Source organism: Maylandia zebra, linkage group LG14, assembly GCF_041146795.1.
Source record: "Maylandia zebra isolate NMK-2024a linkage group LG14, Mzebra_GT3a, whole genome shotgun sequence".
NCBI lineage: Eukaryota > Metazoa > Chordata > Actinopteri > Cichliformes > Cichlidae > Maylandia > Maylandia zebra.
The window spans coordinates 2113179-2128707 of record NC_135180.1 but is presented as its reverse complement, the minus strand read 5'-3'; the positions used below and the strand labels follow the sequence as shown (position 1 = coordinate 2128707).

At 44.1% G+C, this 15529-nt stretch overlaps 1 protein-coding gene across 2 annotated transcripts; it reads left to right on the top strand.

The window, feature by feature from the left end:
* Positions 1-12160: 12160 nt before the first annotated feature.
* On the top strand, positions 12161-15109 carry LOC101478059 (zona pellucida sperm-binding protein 3). 2 transcript variants are annotated; one of them, XM_076891996.1, is made up of 8 exons: positions 12161-12701; positions 12794-12912; positions 13922-14025; positions 14091-14265; positions 14451-14553; positions 14655-14713; positions 14791-14888; positions 14989-15109. In XM_076891996.1, the coding sequence occupies exons 1-8, from the start codon at positions 12204-12206 to the stop codon at positions 15036-15038; spliced, it is 1206 nt and encodes a 401-aa protein (XP_076748111.1). In that variant the 5' UTR covers positions 12161-12203; the 3' UTR covers positions 15039-15109. The 2 variants fall into 2 exon arrangements, with proteins under 2 accessions (XP_076748111.1, XP_004538023.1); XM_004537966.5 differs by having other exon boundaries at positions 12163-12701; positions 14631-14713.
* The last annotated feature ends 420 nt before the right edge of the window (positions 15110-15529 follow it).

Below are 15529 nucleotides of genomic sequence, written 5' to 3'. Positions count from 1 at the left end.
CATTGCCACAACGCTCCCACGCCTCCGACGAGCAGGAGCCTGCAGACCGAACACAACTTACGTCTCATGTTGCTACATGAGGCGGGCTGTAACACGCAGAACAAAGGCGTGCTAGAAAATGTCATCAGAACAAAAATATCTGGATTTATGGCAACATTCAAGTGATTTTTAAAGAGACACTTTTCCAAGTTTTTTTTCTATTCTTGGCCTAAAATCTGAGTTCTGATTGGATGGCTTTTATTATCGGCAGCACTCACTATCTGACCTCCTGTAGTGATCTGTTCCTTTTGTACATGACTCATGCACTGCGGGAGATGCTTCTGAAGAGCTTTAGTTGCTGCTGATGTGCAAAGTTAACTTTTGCTGAGGTTTGCCCTCATGTCCTCTGTGGATAAAACTCCCTGAGCCAGAGAGCCAGCAGCTGTCTGCCTGAATGTTGCTGGCAGCGAGCTGCACAGCTCCCGCCTTCATCACACTGCTGCGCTGGAACAGACACATGTAAACATACTTTTTTCCCTGCCAAGCATTTGGCTTCAGGGCACGATATGTGAGGTACAGTGGGATGTCTCATACACTGCTGCCTCATTACAGTTCATGAATAATGCATCAGTCTCATAGTTTGGAAGATCAGGAAGAACACACCTTTTTAATTTTGAAATCTTGACCTCAATTCAAGAGCAAGTGCGAAGGTGAACATATATTTGCATACATTCCTAATGGAAATGTGTTCATGTGTGTGTTTGCATCAACTTTCATCAATGTTGGAAGTGCTACAGCACGTATATGTCGAACGTCGGGCTGCTGCTGGTTACTGCGTTTGATTACAGGGTGATTCACTCCCTGCAGACAGGCAGCATCTCTGGTCACAAACGTCTGCCAAATGCACAAACAAAGCTCCAGTGCTTATTTTGATTTTACCACCATCAATAATTCAAGAGAATTTGCAATGACGTAGAAAATATTTAACATTTTATTAATGCTTTCAGTGATGCAGTTGTCAGTAAATAAAGGGCATTCACCAGCCTTCTTTTCCTATAAGTTACTCACATTGATGACGCACGTCCTCATTTAATGTGTGAATGCATTGTGACTCTGCTGGGGACGCCTATGGCTCAGGATGGAGCATGTCATCTAAAGACCTGGATGGACCAGGTCCTGGTTCCTGGTGCTGGACCCCGGGACTGTCAGACTGGTGTGTCTCACATGTTGAGGGTCCTGCGCAGTATCTTTGCTGTGCCTGGGCTTCTGGACAGAGATCTCAGATGCTGTTCCTGTGATCTGGTGGAGCCACTCGCCCAGTTTGAGTCACTGCCCTGCTCTGATTGTTGCCACTGTTGCCATCACCCTCCACATCTTCTCGAGCTCCACTCACAACCCTTGGTTTTCCTCGAGTTTCTCTTTTTCCTGATATTGCTATTACTTGGTTCGTCTACGCTGTCTGTCCTCTGCTTGTCCACCACTACTATGTCCGGTTGGTTAGCCATCACCACTTTACCTGTCTTCTATCTGGAAGTCCCACAGGATCTCAGCTCAGTAATTTTCCACCACCCTAGGGGGCAGATCCTATTTTCCCCTCAGGACTTTCAGCTCATACTCGGCACAGATGTTCCTGTGTACTGTGTCGGCCACTTGGTTAAGGTGTTTCATGTATGCCCTGCCTGCTGTTATGTGGTGGACTGTAACAGGGGCCTTCTTCTTCATCCTCGCGTTTTTCCCGCTGGTGGAGGGTCCGCTCTTTGGCAAAGGTTTCTCCATTTGGTTCTGTCCAAGGCGTCCTCAGGTGATGCGTTGACAGTCTTAATGTCTTCCTAAATTTTGTCCATCCACTGTTTCTTCGGTCTGCCTCAAGGCCGGCGTCCTTCTGGGTCGGTCCTCATAGCCGTTTTTGCTACAGAGTTCTCATTGCTTTGAATCATGTGTCCATACCACCTCAGGCGGGACTCAAGCATCTTTTCCTTGATTGGGGCTACACCTAGTCACTTCTGTATGTCTTTGTTCATAACACAGTCCCATCTTGTAATTCCCAGGCTCCATCGAGAATGCGCATCTCCATGGTGTTTAGGGCCAGTTCATGTGTGGTCAATGCGGGCAACATGCAGAGCCATACAGGGCTACTGGGCAACCACCGTTTTGTAGATTTTTCCCTTGAGTCGATCTGGCACTCTTCTGTCACAAAGGACACCAGTGACCTGTTGCCATTTTAACCAGGCTGCATTTAGATTCAGTTCAGATCAAACTGAGGTTATTGTACTCGGCCCTGAAAAGCCTAGAAATATGGTATCTAAGCAGATTCTTACCCTGGATGGCATTACCTTGGCCTCCAGTAACGCTGTGAGGAACCTTGGAGTCATGTTTGACCAGGACATGTCCTTCAATGCACATATTAAACAAATATGTAAGACTGCGTTCTTCCATTTGTGCAACATCTCTAAAGTTAGAAATATCCTGTCTCAGAGTGACGCTGAAAAACTAGTTCATGCATTTATTACTTCCAGGCTGGACGACTGTAATTCATTATTATCAGGAAGTCCAAAAAACTCACTGAAAAGCCTTCAGCTGATCCAAAATGCTGCAGCAAGAGTCCTGACAGGGACTAGAAAGAGAGAGCATATTTCTCCTGTTTTGGCTTCCTGTTAAATCCAGAATTCAAAATCCTGCTCCTCACATACAAGGTCTTAAATAATCAGGCCCCATCTTATCTTAATGACCTTGTAGTACCATATCACCCTATTAGAGCACTTCGCTCTCGCTCTGCAGGCCTACTTGTTGTTCCTAGAGTATTTAAAAGTAGAATGGGAGGCAGCGCCTTCAGTTTTCAGGCCCCTCTTCTGTGGAACCAGCTTCCAGTTTGGATTCAGGAGACAGACACTATCTCTACTTTCAAGATTAGGCTTAAAACTTTCCTTTTTGCTAAAGCATATAGTTAGGGCTGGACCAGGTCACCCTGAATCCTCCCTTAGTTATGCTGCAATAATCGTAGGCTGTCGGGGATTCCCATGATGCATTGAGTTTTTCCTTTCCAGTCACCTTTCTCACTCACTATGTGTTAACAGACCTCTCTGCATTGAATCATATCTGTTATTAACCTCTGTCTCTCTTCCACAGCATGTCTTTATCCTGTCTTCCTTCTCTCACCCCAACCAATCACAGCAGATGGCCCCGCCCCTCCCTGAGCCTGGTTCTGCCGGAGGTTTCTTCCTGTTAAAAGGGAGTTTTTCCTTCCCACTGTCGCCAAAGTGCTTGCTCATAGGGGGTCATATGATTGTTGGGTTTTTCTCTGTATCTATGAAGCGCCTTGAGGCGACTTTTGTTGTGATTTGGCGCAATATAAATAACATTGAATTGAATTGAATTGAATTTATTCGTGCTTGGACATCGGAGGGGATATTTCCATCGTAGCTGATGACTGAGCCCAAGTAGCGGAACTCTTCTGTCTTCTTCAACTCTTCGTTGTCAATTATGATGATGCCATCAGTTTGGGGGCCTCCTTCCAGGTATTCGGTCTTTTTCGTATTGAGCCGCATACCATATTCATCGAGCCGGGTCTTCCAGAGTTGAGTCGTCGTTTGGGTCTCTTCTCTGACTTTGCTGGCGAGGATTACGTCATCAGCAAAGAAGAGAGACCATGGATGAGGTCGTGATGGTATCCATACAAAGGATAAAGAGGAGGGGTGATAGAGCTGATCCTTGGTGGACTCCGACGCTAACTGGGAAGGGAGGTGATAGTCCAGCGGCGCATCGGACTGAACTGGTGACGTTGTCATAGAGGAGCTGTATCCATTTGACATACACCTAAGGGACACCATGCGATCTTAAGAAGTGCTATATGAGGTCATGGGGTACCCTGTCGAAAGCCTTTTCAAGGTCTAGGAAGGCTGTACCGTCTTGTTCTTTTCCCTTTGCTTCTCCAGCAGGAGGCGGGCAGCGTGTATGGCGTCAGTTGTTCCGCATCCCTTTACGAAACCGCATTGGTTGCGGGTGACGTTGACAATTTCCTGAAGACATGCATTGATGACTCTTTCGAATATTTTCATCATGTGACATAGTAGGAGAATAGGATGATAATTTGAGCATTCGGCTACATCCCCTTTGTTCTTCCATATGGGTATGGTAATACTGGTAATACTGGTCGTCCAGGCCTTCGGGACTTCCCCTGTGCTGACAATGTTGTTAAAATAAAGACTGTCACAGGGGCCTGCACCTGGGGTTTTGCCTGGTATGGTAGACCCCAGCCTCTATGAAACTTGTTCCAGTGTTGTCATGATTAGTGCCTCTATGCTGTCTTTCAGTCCAGCTTTAACCAGCCACTTTCTCAATATCAGTGCCAGTGGTACAGGCTGTACAGTCCTTTCTCAAATTTCTGCAGCCTGAGGTACTCACAAAGCACACTATCAGTTTTGGCCATCTTCCTGATGTACTTATGTATCTTTGTCCACCCATCTATGTTAAAGGGACAGCTGCAGAGCGTGTGAGCAGCTTCAAGTTCCTGGGAGTCCACATCTCCGAGGATCTCACGTGGACGACCAACTGCTCCAAGCTGGTCAAGAAGGCTCACCAGCGCCTCTTCTTCCTGAGGACTCTGAGGAAGAACCACCTGTCCTCAGACATCCTGGTGAACTTCTACCGCTGCACCATCGAGAGCATCCTGACCAACTGTATAACAGTCTGGTACGGGAACTGCTCTCCTCAGACCAGAAGGCGTTGCAGAGGGTCGTGAAAACCGCCCAGCGCATCGCCGGAGCACCACTTCCTGTCATAAATGACATCTACAGGAAGCGGTGTCTGAAAAGGGCTGGGAAAATCATCAAAGTCACCCAGCACATGGACTCTTCACCCTCCTGCCCTCTGGGAGGCGCTACAGCCTCTGGACTAAGACCACCAGGTACCTGAACAGCTTCTTCCTCACAGCTGTCAGACTCCTGAACTCTGACCCACATTAAACTCATGGACTGAACATACACACTCCCACAACCACCTACAACTGAACACACACACAATGGACAAAAACAAACAAATGCACAACTGTACCCTCATACACACAAAAATAACATGGCTGAACCACCACTCACAACCACCAGCACTTTATATAACCACTGTAGAAAGTAGCACTACTGTAAATGCTGCATAAACAATCATTCTGTACAATAATTATTATAATTCTACAACTGTTTATAACTTGCATAGTTCATATTTCATATTTCTGTATAGTTTCATATTTATATCCTGTTCATAGCCTGTGCATAGCTTGTATACCCACTGGGGCGATCGTGGCTCAAGAGTTGGGAGTTCGCCTCGTAATCGGAAGGTTGCCGGTTCGAGCCCCGGCTTGGACAGTCTCGGTCGTTGTGTCCTTGGGCAAGACACTTCACCCGTTGCCTACTGGTGGTGGTCAGAGGGCCCGGTGGCGCCAGTGTCCGGCAGCCTCGCCTCTGTCAGTGCGCCCCAGGGTGGCTGTGGCTACAATGTAGCTTGCCATCACCAGTGTGTGAGTGTGTGAATGGGTGGATGACTGGATATGTAAAGCGCTTTGGGGTCCTTAGGGGACTAGTAAAGCGCTATATAAATACAGGCCATTTACCATTTACAGCCTGTACATAATTATAGCAGATTCATAACATACCTATAACAGACCCATTTCTGTAATATATCCATATCATGGCTAAAGCACTTCTGGATGGATGCAAACTGCATTTCGTTGTCTTGTATTTGTGACATGTGCAATGACAATAAAGTTGAATTCTATTCTATTCTATTCTATTCTATTCTATTCTATTGTTGTTTCAACCTTGATTTGTGGATCTGACACTCACTAGTCCTTGGCCTGAATCCTTCGGATTAGTGTACAGTCTCACAGCTGGAGTTGGGGTGAACTAGGGAACCCGGGTGCTTGTAGTGGTCCTCACTGTCTGCAGTGTTGCCTTATTGTAGTGCAAGCCCCTCAGTTTCATCCAACTACACTCTCCTGGTCTGAATGACATTCCAGTGTCATTGCTGTAGATCCTAGTGGTGTGGATCAGTGAATTAATGTTTCATTCACTGCTGGCCTTCAGATTATTGTCATCCATGTAGAGGAGTTGGCAGTCTTGTCAATGATCTCACTGAAGGGCTCAAGCCTTTGCAGAAGGGCAGTGGGGACAGAGAATCTCTTTGTCAGAGCACCAACCTTTGACATGTATGTTGCATGTCAGAGAGTTTATAGTTATTAGCTTGTGACTCGTTTGATATGATTTGAAAAACAGCAAACGGTGTAAAACTCTGCACACATCAGCACAAACACACACCAACAGTCAAGCACGGTAGTGGAAGAGTGATGATCTGGGCTTGTTCTGCAGGCACAGGACCTGAGCACCTTACAGTAATTAAGTCGGCCATAAACTCTGTATACCAAAGAGTCAAATGAGAGGCTGGTTTTCAGCTTAAACTTAGCTGAAATTGGGTCATGCAACAGGACAAGGATCCCAAACACACCTGCAAATCGACAACTGAATGCTGAAAAAGTTTGTTTAATCTGAAGGTGGTTCTATAATCTACTGACTCAGGAAAACTCTGCTTCACACGTCTGCGTAGTATCCAGACATTAATGCTAGGGATGTTGCTTTTCCTCCAAACTGCATTGAACATCAGGAGGAAAAAGAACAGATTTGTAGGTGCTAATGGGAGCAATTTAATAGTAGATACAGTTTATCTGTACATAACATGGTCAGTTCCATGTTAGCAACACTACACAGCAGGTGAGTGAAAAATAAAGTAAAAAACAAAGATGTGATTTTTTTATAATATTATGAAAAGTATTGAACCTGTTTGTGCATCTCTGTAAAATAAATTTCACCCTACAGTAAATCGCAGCATTATGGGTTTTTCAGTGAGTGACAGTTATTTCTCATTACTTGCTGTTGTTATGGTAACATCGGCGAGATGTGGTGTTATTTCAGGCATGAACACCACAAGAGAGCAACCTGCCTCCTTTATGAACAGAAGGACAGGCTGAAATCAGCAAACCGTCACGCATCAGTGGAAATCATTTTAATGGGGCTAACTGCTGGTTACCTAAGTTTACCTGTTTACCTGTCCTGTGTCATTCTTTCCTTCTGTTCCACTTCATGAAAGCCCAGAACTCTGCCTCTCCTGGGATAACGCTTCACAGAAAACTGCTCACACAAATACAGAAAGTGATTTTATTAAACACATTACACCTCGAATGGTTGTCCCATGATGTACTGTGGTAACACTGAAAATTATAGCATATATGCTCTTCACTTTGCATTCAGTTAGTCCCTGCAGTCTTAATCAAAATGCTACAAACCTGTGCTATTGGCAAGTTTTCTTCTACGTTATGTCATGAATAGCTGAGTGCGGCAGGCAGGATGGGACCCAAATGCAGACTCGCAGACAGGAACGAACTTAAACTCCGCTTTATTGCTGGAATCAAGGTGAACAAACCGGAAAAGAATAAAGTGGTAAATACTAAACTGGTGGTGGAACACACAGCGGACAGAGGAGGATGTAGACATAACACAAGGGAAAACGAGGGAACAAACCACAGAAGGGAACACAGGCAGGGGGAAACAAAACTGAACATGACACACACCAGGCAGGAGACTATCGAAGTGAAACAGGAAGTGCAGGGAACACAGACACACACTCTGAGATGAAACCCAAGGAACGGAAAGAGAGAGAGACATAAGCTGTGTCCCACAACGTCGGCTGCATCCTCCCGAGGACGCATTTGTAGACCGATTACGTCACAGCGACATGACCAAGGCTGTCCCACTTCGTAGACTCCTCCGAATCCGGCCGACAAATGCGTCCTCTTTTCCCCCAGATTTGAAGGATGGGTCGGGTGTGTCCTTTGTGGCCCACCATATCCCAGAATTCATAGCGCAGCCCAGCCAATTCCGGTTTCCAACAATGGCAGCAGCTACTTAGTTTTAATATTAATATTACTCTTATAAACTTTTAACCCTCTCGAGGCAGGCGTTGCCGATTTGCAACAGTTAAAAGCTAACAACCGGATTACCCCACATACATATTTTATGAGTTTTTTTACTCAGAAGTACCACTGCAGGACTTGGTTGTGCATTAGCAACAAAAAGTTTAATTTAAGCCTGAGAGGGTTGACATATTTTCAGGAGAATGTAGCTGTGTAAACTTCAAATATCTGCTCAGTTTATCAAGACACCACATATTTGTAAAAGTGCTCCAACGTTTTCTGTTACCCACCAGCTCGATAGCTGACCGGGGGGTTCAATGGTCGCTCGAGCCGGCGAGAGCAGCGGACTCCCGGCTTCATCGTTTTCAGACCCCTGCGGTCTACTCAGGTTAAACATGATACGTAAGCCACTCGGATAACTTAAAAATGTTATTGTTTGGCTTTTTTCAGTGTTTTATTTGTTCCGGAGTAAATCGGTTTGGCTGAGATTAAAGTTAGATTAGAAAAATTTCAGCACTTGACTCACAATAGACTGGAACTAAGTGAATTCTGTGTCAGTCTTTGTTTCTTTGGTTCCCATCTGAACGTGAACTCCCTCCCATGTTCCTCTTTCTACAACTGAATGTCCACAAAAATGCACAATCAGCTTTACTTCCCTTAGGCAGCATCATTAGAAGACATAGCATACATTTTCACTGCTATGCTGATGACACCCAGCTCTATCTGTCCATGAAGCCAGATAACACACACCAATTCGTTAGACTGCAGGAATGTCTTAAAGACATAAAGACCTGGATGGCCGCTAACTTTCTGCTTCTTAATTCAGATCAAACTGAGGTTATTGTACTCGGCCCTGAAAAGCCTAGAAATATGGTATCTAAGCAGATTCTTACTCTGGATGGCATTACCTTGGCCTCCAGTAACGCTGTGAGGAACCTTGGAGTCATGTTTGACCAGGACATGTCCTTCAACGCACATATTAAACAAATATGTAAGACTGCGTTCTTCCATTTGTGCAACATCTCTAAAGTTAGAAATATCCTGTCTCAGAGTGACGCTGAAAAACTAGTTCATGCATTTATTACTTCCAGGCTGGACGACTGTAATTCATTATTATCAGGATGTCCTAAAAACTCACTGAAAAGCCTTCAGCTAATCCAAAATGCTGCAGCAAGAGTCCTGACAGGGACTAAATCAAATTCAAATTCAAATTCAAATTTTATTTGTCACGTACACAGTCATACACAGTACGATATGTAGTGAAATGCTTGGACAACTGCTCGTGACCTAAAGAGAACAAAAAAGGAAAAGGCTATGAATAAGATAGGAAATAAATATGAAAAATTAAAAAGGGTAAATTTAACTAGGAAGGAATAAAATATAAATTAAGGTTAAAAATGAAATAACTGTACAACACAAATTAGAATGAAGGGTAAATTTAACTGGGAAGAATAAGATAAAATATATAAATTAAAGTTGAAAATAAAATAACTGTACAACAAAATACACAATATAGAACTATATAAGAATGTATGAAGAAATCTAAATATAAATAAATATATACACAATAACAGCAGCTGTACAAGTGTTAACCGGAAATGAAGAATATAATGACTAGTGTTGTGCAAAACCAAAGTCCAGAAAGTCCAGTGTGTGTAAGAACCATATGTGTGGGTCAGTACTGTGTGGTGGTGTGATTGAGAGACCGTATCGCCTGCGGGAAGAAGCTCCTCCTCAGTCTCTCTGTGTTGGTCTTCAGGGAGCGGAATCGCTTTCCTGACCTCAGCAGAGAGAACAGTCTGTTGTTGGGATGGCTGAGGTCCTTCACCATCTTCCTGGCCTTGGTCCAGCACCGCCTGCTGTAGATTGAGTGCAGGTCAGGGAGCTCGGAGCGGATGGTGCGCTCAGCTGATCGCACAACCCTCTGTAGAGCTCGTCTGTCCTGCATGGTGCTGTTCCCGAACCAGGTTAAGATGTTTCCCGTCAGGATGCTCTCTATGGTGCACGAGTAAAAGTTCCTGAGCACCTTGGAGGGCAGTTGGAAGTCTCTCAAGCGTCTGAGGTGGTAGAGACGCTGTCGGGCCTTTTTCACCACGGTGTTGATGTGACAGGACCATGACAGGTCCTGCGTGATGTGAACTCCGAGGTATTTGAAGCTGTCCACTAGAAAGAGAGAGCATATTTCTCCTGTTTTGGCTTCCCTTCATTGGCTTCCTGTTAAATCCAGAATTCAAAATCCTGCTCCTCACATACAAGGTCTTAAATAATCAGGCCCCATCTTATCTTAATGACCTTGTAGTACCATATCACCCTATTAGAGCACTTCGCTCTCGCTCTGCAGGCCTACTTGTTGTTCCTAGAGTATTTAAAAGTAGAATGGGAGGCAGAGCCTTCAGTTTTCAGGCCCCTCTTCTGTGGAACCAGCTTCCAGTTTGGATTCAGGAGACAGACACTATCTCTACTTTCAAGATCAGGCTTCAAACTTTCCTTTTTGCTAAAGCATATAGTTAGGGCTGGACCAGGTGACCCTGAATCCTCCCTTAGTTATGCTGCAATAGGTGTAGGCTGCTGGGGATTCCCATGATGCATTGGGTGTTTCTTCTTCACTCACTGTGTGTTAACAGACCTCTCTGCATTGAATCATATCTGTTATTAACCTCTGTCTCTCTTCCACAGCATGTCTTTATCCTGTCTTCCTTCTCTCACCCCACCAATCACAGCAGATGGCCCCGCCCCTCCCTGAGCCTGGTTCTGCCGGAGGTTTCTTCCTGTTAAAAGGGAGTTTTTCCTTCCCACTGTCGCCAAAGTGCTGCTCATAGGGGGTCATATGATTGTTGGGTTTTTCTCTGTATCTATGAAGCGCCTTGAGGCGACTTATGTTGTGATTTGGCGCTATATAAATAAAATTGAATTGAATTGAATTGAATCTGCTGTGACGCTTACAGAAGGTTCATTAGACACACCGAAGCAAATTTGTCAGCCACTCCATCCAACAAGAGTAACAGGATACCTTGATGCACCTAATTAAGGCAACCCACACCTGCTAACTGCAGGTGACCGACCACAGCGGTCCCTCGCTTATCGTGGGAGTTCCTAAAATAACCCACGACAGGTGAAATCCACAAAGTAGCCAACTTTATTTTTTACAATTATTTTAGATGTTTTAAGGCTGTCAAACCCGTCACTACACACTTTATACACTTTTCTCAGACAGGCATGAACATTTTCACACTGTTCTCTCTTGTTTAAACTCTCAAAGTTCAAACCTTCATAAAAAAGAAGTCCAGTACTAATACTTACCTATTTTCTAAAGCATGCAGAGTTCAAGGTGACTTGAAAGACAAACACATCAGTGACTGGAGCCTGGAACTGTCAACCTCCAACAGGGAAACCATCCCTGCCCACGATTACTCCAAGTACAAAAATATAACGGTATCTGAAAGAAGAGCTTAAATCCTCAGGTGGACACGATCGAGCTCATCTGTCATAAGTTTAGTCAGCCTGTAAAACATCTGCTTACATCTTGAATTGTAAATTCACAAAGAGCAGTGCACCTCAGAGCAGCAGCAGCACAGTCTGATGGTCACAGCCTGCACATCTGCTGGAGCTCATAGCAGAAATGATTGTAAGCTTCTTTTAACTGGGCTGAGCAACTACAACCAGTTTTAGGGTTCCTCCACCTGCTGAATCCCACTTCCTGTTTAGGTGTGGATGCAAAGCCGCCCACTACAACAGGAAATAGAGCCGTTTGTTTTTTTTAATCTCTCTTTGCTCTGCTCATGTTCTCTATAACTGATCAAGCTGAGCACATTCATTAGTATTAAAACCAGAATTTACTCTGAAATAAAGTTTGCATTCCCATGTGCTCATAAGATTTTATTATATTAATATAGTACAAGGTTCGGTTAGCTTTGCACAAAATCAGCCGGTACAAACGTTCTTCAAAGAGCTACTTTTTATCTTCTTACTGTGAATTTCAGAGCCTGTACATTTGCACTTTTACTTGGGCAAAAAAGTTGAATCAGTACTTTGCACAAGAATATTTGTTATGTTTTTAAGTATCTATAATATCTATCTAAACATAAATATAATAAATATACTTAATTATTGGATATAATACATAAATATAAGACAAATATAATTCCTTTGGTTTCCTCCAGGGTGAGATCCACACATGTGGAAGGAGATTTAGGTGATTAGGGAGAGGGAGGAGTCAGCCTGCTTCAGTGCTCATCCTTAAGAAGGCTGCACAGACCTGTGTCTGTTTGCAACCATGGGGGCCAGGCAGCTTGTTGCATTTAGCTTCGTACTTGCATGGGTCAGGCTTAGTGACGCTCGATTCCACAGTCTGAATGTGCCAACACACTTGGGGATCAAGGCACAGAGGCCTGCTGTGGCTGAAGCTGATGCTCCAGGAGAACCTGACAGAGTGCACTCCAGTCAGTCTGCTCAGCAAGCTGCAAAGCTCCAGTCAAAGCAGAACCAGCAAGCACTTGAACCCCTCTCCTGGAAATTTCCAGAAGATCCAGTGGATCGGGTGAACAAACCTTTCAAGTTTGAACTGAAGCAGCCAGTGGCAGCCTACCGCGTTGCTGTGAGGTGTGGTGAAAGTAAGATCTTTGTTGAAGTGAGTCGGGACTTGCTGGGTCTCGGCAAGCTGATAAAGCCAGAAGAAATCAGCCTCGGTGGTTGTTCAGCCACTGACACTGATGACTCGTCTCATGTGCTGGTTTTTGAATCTGAGCTGCACAGCTGTGGTAGCAAGCTAGTGGTATGAACCTTTTTATTCTGTTCATTCAGTTACATCACCTTTTCACACAAGTGAAATTCATTTTTTTAATACACTTTGTATTTTTTCATTAGTTGACAGAAAATGCCTTCATTTATGCCTTTGCGCTGGCCTACAACCCCAAAGTGTTTGGCAGAAGCGGCATTACGAGGAGCCAGAGTGCTGTCATTAGACTTGAATGCCACTACCAGAGGTGACTAGAAATGCGGAACAGACTGAACACCCACTTTAGTTTACGGTGGTCCTTATTAAAGGAATAGTGTTGCAACAAAACAGCCTTTAATTAAACACTGACTCCAACTCTGTCCTAACACATCGCCATGTAAAATCTGGAGTCGAAGCCTTTTTATTAAGTCTTCTGTGGTCACATAAAGTTTTTAGAGTTGAGGCCTGTCATTAGTTCTTTCAGTCCTTGTCCTGTCTTCCTCCCATCAGCCTGAAACCAGGAAAGGGTAAAGGGAGTTTTTCCCCCCCACTGTCACCAAGTGCTTGTTTAGAGGGGGCCATCTGAGTGTTGGTGTTTTCCCTGTATTATTGTAGGGTCTTTACAGTGTAAAGCGCCCTGAGGCGACTGTTGTGATTTGGTACTATATAAATAAAATGGATTTGAATTATGCCCCATCTTTTAACAAGAGAAAAATCCAGATGGATGCGTTAGTTTCAAAATAAAATCCCCCTGAACAAATGTTATTAAGGTGGAAACTCTTTTGTCCCAGGCACACTTTGAGCTGTAAAACTGGACATTTTAATGTGTGAGTGTGGGACTGAGTTCAACCTAAAGTAGCCAGTCTTGGTACTGCAGTTTTAGCACTTCATATTTCCTCCTTTTTCCAGGCTGATGCTCTTGGTGATATATTAACCAACATAGCATGTTTAAGCTCACTGACCTGATCTAATAATTTTTAAACCAACGCTGTTTTAACCTGACTGTGTAGCTGTGGCCCGTCGGTTTTACAGCAATTAGTCGAACATGTTTTTATGGAACCTTTCCATGCTTTAGCCACGCATCAAAGAAATCCTGTAGCTTTTATACAGTCACGTTCCAGGTATGTAGGCTTTTTGTTTGTTGGTGACTTATAACTTTGTCAGCAGATTCATGGATGACAAAGCAACAGCCTTCTGGTGCAGGTTTAAAGTATTAGTGTACTTTTAAAGTATGATTGGTGTGATGCTAAAAACTGCTCTTAACTTTGACATTTCAGGCAGCACAGTGCGAGCAGCGATCCCGAGCATCCTGCCTGGATGTCCAGTGAAGCTACCAGGCGAGCACAGACACAGCAGCATTTTTCTCTGAAACTTATGACTGGTGGGTCCCAGCAATATTAACACGACTGTGACTTTGCAAACCTTTAATGGCTAATTTTGCTTCAGATGACTGGAAGTTTGAGAGAACGTCCACCAGATATGCTTTGGTAGATGTCATTCACATGGAAGCAGCAGTCTTGGTACAAACTCCAACCCCCCTCAGGGTGCTGGTGGACAGCTGCGTCGCTACCACAAAGTCAGACTTCACTTCAGGACGAAGAGAAGCTTTAATAAATGACGGGTAGGTTCTGGATGGGCAGCAGTTTGATACAGTACACTATATCAGTAGTCTCTTTTCTACACTTAGCTTGACCTGATCTGATAATCTGATCCACCTTAAGTGTGATGCGAGTGTCATTCAAGTGTCACACCAGCATGTCCCCACAGAGTGTGGCTGCTTCTGTGTGAGTGTTGCCTTTCCTACAGGTGTCTGGGGGGTCAGCACACCATTTCCAGGTTCATGCCTCGATCTCAGCCTGATAAACTCCGGTTACAGGTCGCGATCCACAGCTTGGGTCTACAGGGGATGGTATGTAAGTGTGTGCTGATGATGTATGCTCCCTGTCGTGTACTTTAAAATAAAGAGGCCTAATTTCATTTAAACAGATTTATATCTCTTGCCTACTGAAGGCCGTCTCAGCTTCTGCCCCAGTTACCATTGAGAACAAGGCATGCTCATTTTATGAGGGGTATGAGAACGTTTTTGAAGATCTTTCATTCATTGATTCTTTCGAGAGGACTTTCATGACACTGACTCTTCCCACAGTATGTGGATGGCTGTAGATGGAAAGAACGAGTTCTGTACCTGTTGTGAGTCCACTTGTGGAATGAGAAAGATCCGAGCCCTGAGTGACAACGCCACAGGTAATGCATGTCAGCAGGAACGTGCACAATGCTTCATTTCTCACGCCTGACTGCAAAATGACTGCGTTTATGTGCTTTTTTTTTTTTTTTTTTTTTAAAGTGGAGCGATGGGAAGCTGAAGTGACTGTGGGCCCCATTGTTGTAGAGTGAAAGATGTTGTTTTTTTTGTTTTTTTTACACATTTGTAACAAAAGAGAATAAATAAACTTTTTAAAAAGAAACTTCATTTGAAGCTGTGACGTCTCTAAACTGACACTGAAGCTGGCACGTGCACATAACCAGCAGATGTTTCTTTAAAATGGTTTTGCAGAGAGTGAAACACTGAAGACATTTCTGGAAACTGTTCTCAAAAAATGAATAAACGGTGACCAACCCTGAAGTTCGCAGTGCAGCTAACAAGAGTTGACTGTTGATCCAGCCGGTCGTTTCTGGAACTCGTGCACATGCTGGTTAGTAGTTTGGGGAAATACACACAACATGTGCAAAAGAGGAAGTGATATCATATTTCATGCTTGTTGCAAAGAAACTATTACCGATGAATAAGGATGAGAAATCAGTGGCACTTATTCAACTTTCAAACATCAAATAAATTCATGCAGCACATTTAAAAGACTGATAAATGTGTAGTGAGGACACTGGAC

Bases quoted from the DNA above. Each gene is read 5' to 3' on its own strand.
- LOC101478059 (XM_004537966.5), top strand. From the start codon at position 12,204: ATGGGGGCCAGGCAGCTTGTTGCATTTAGCTTCGTACTTGCATGGGTC. The intron at 14,266-14,450 runs GTAGGTTCTGGA...CCTTTCCTACAG, and splicing joins GAAGCTTTAATAAATGACGG to GTGTCTGGGGGGTCAGCACA. The intron at 14,714-14,790 runs GTATGAGAACGT...CTCTTCCCACAG, and splicing joins GCATGCTCATTTTATGAGGG to TATGTGGATGGCTGTAGATG.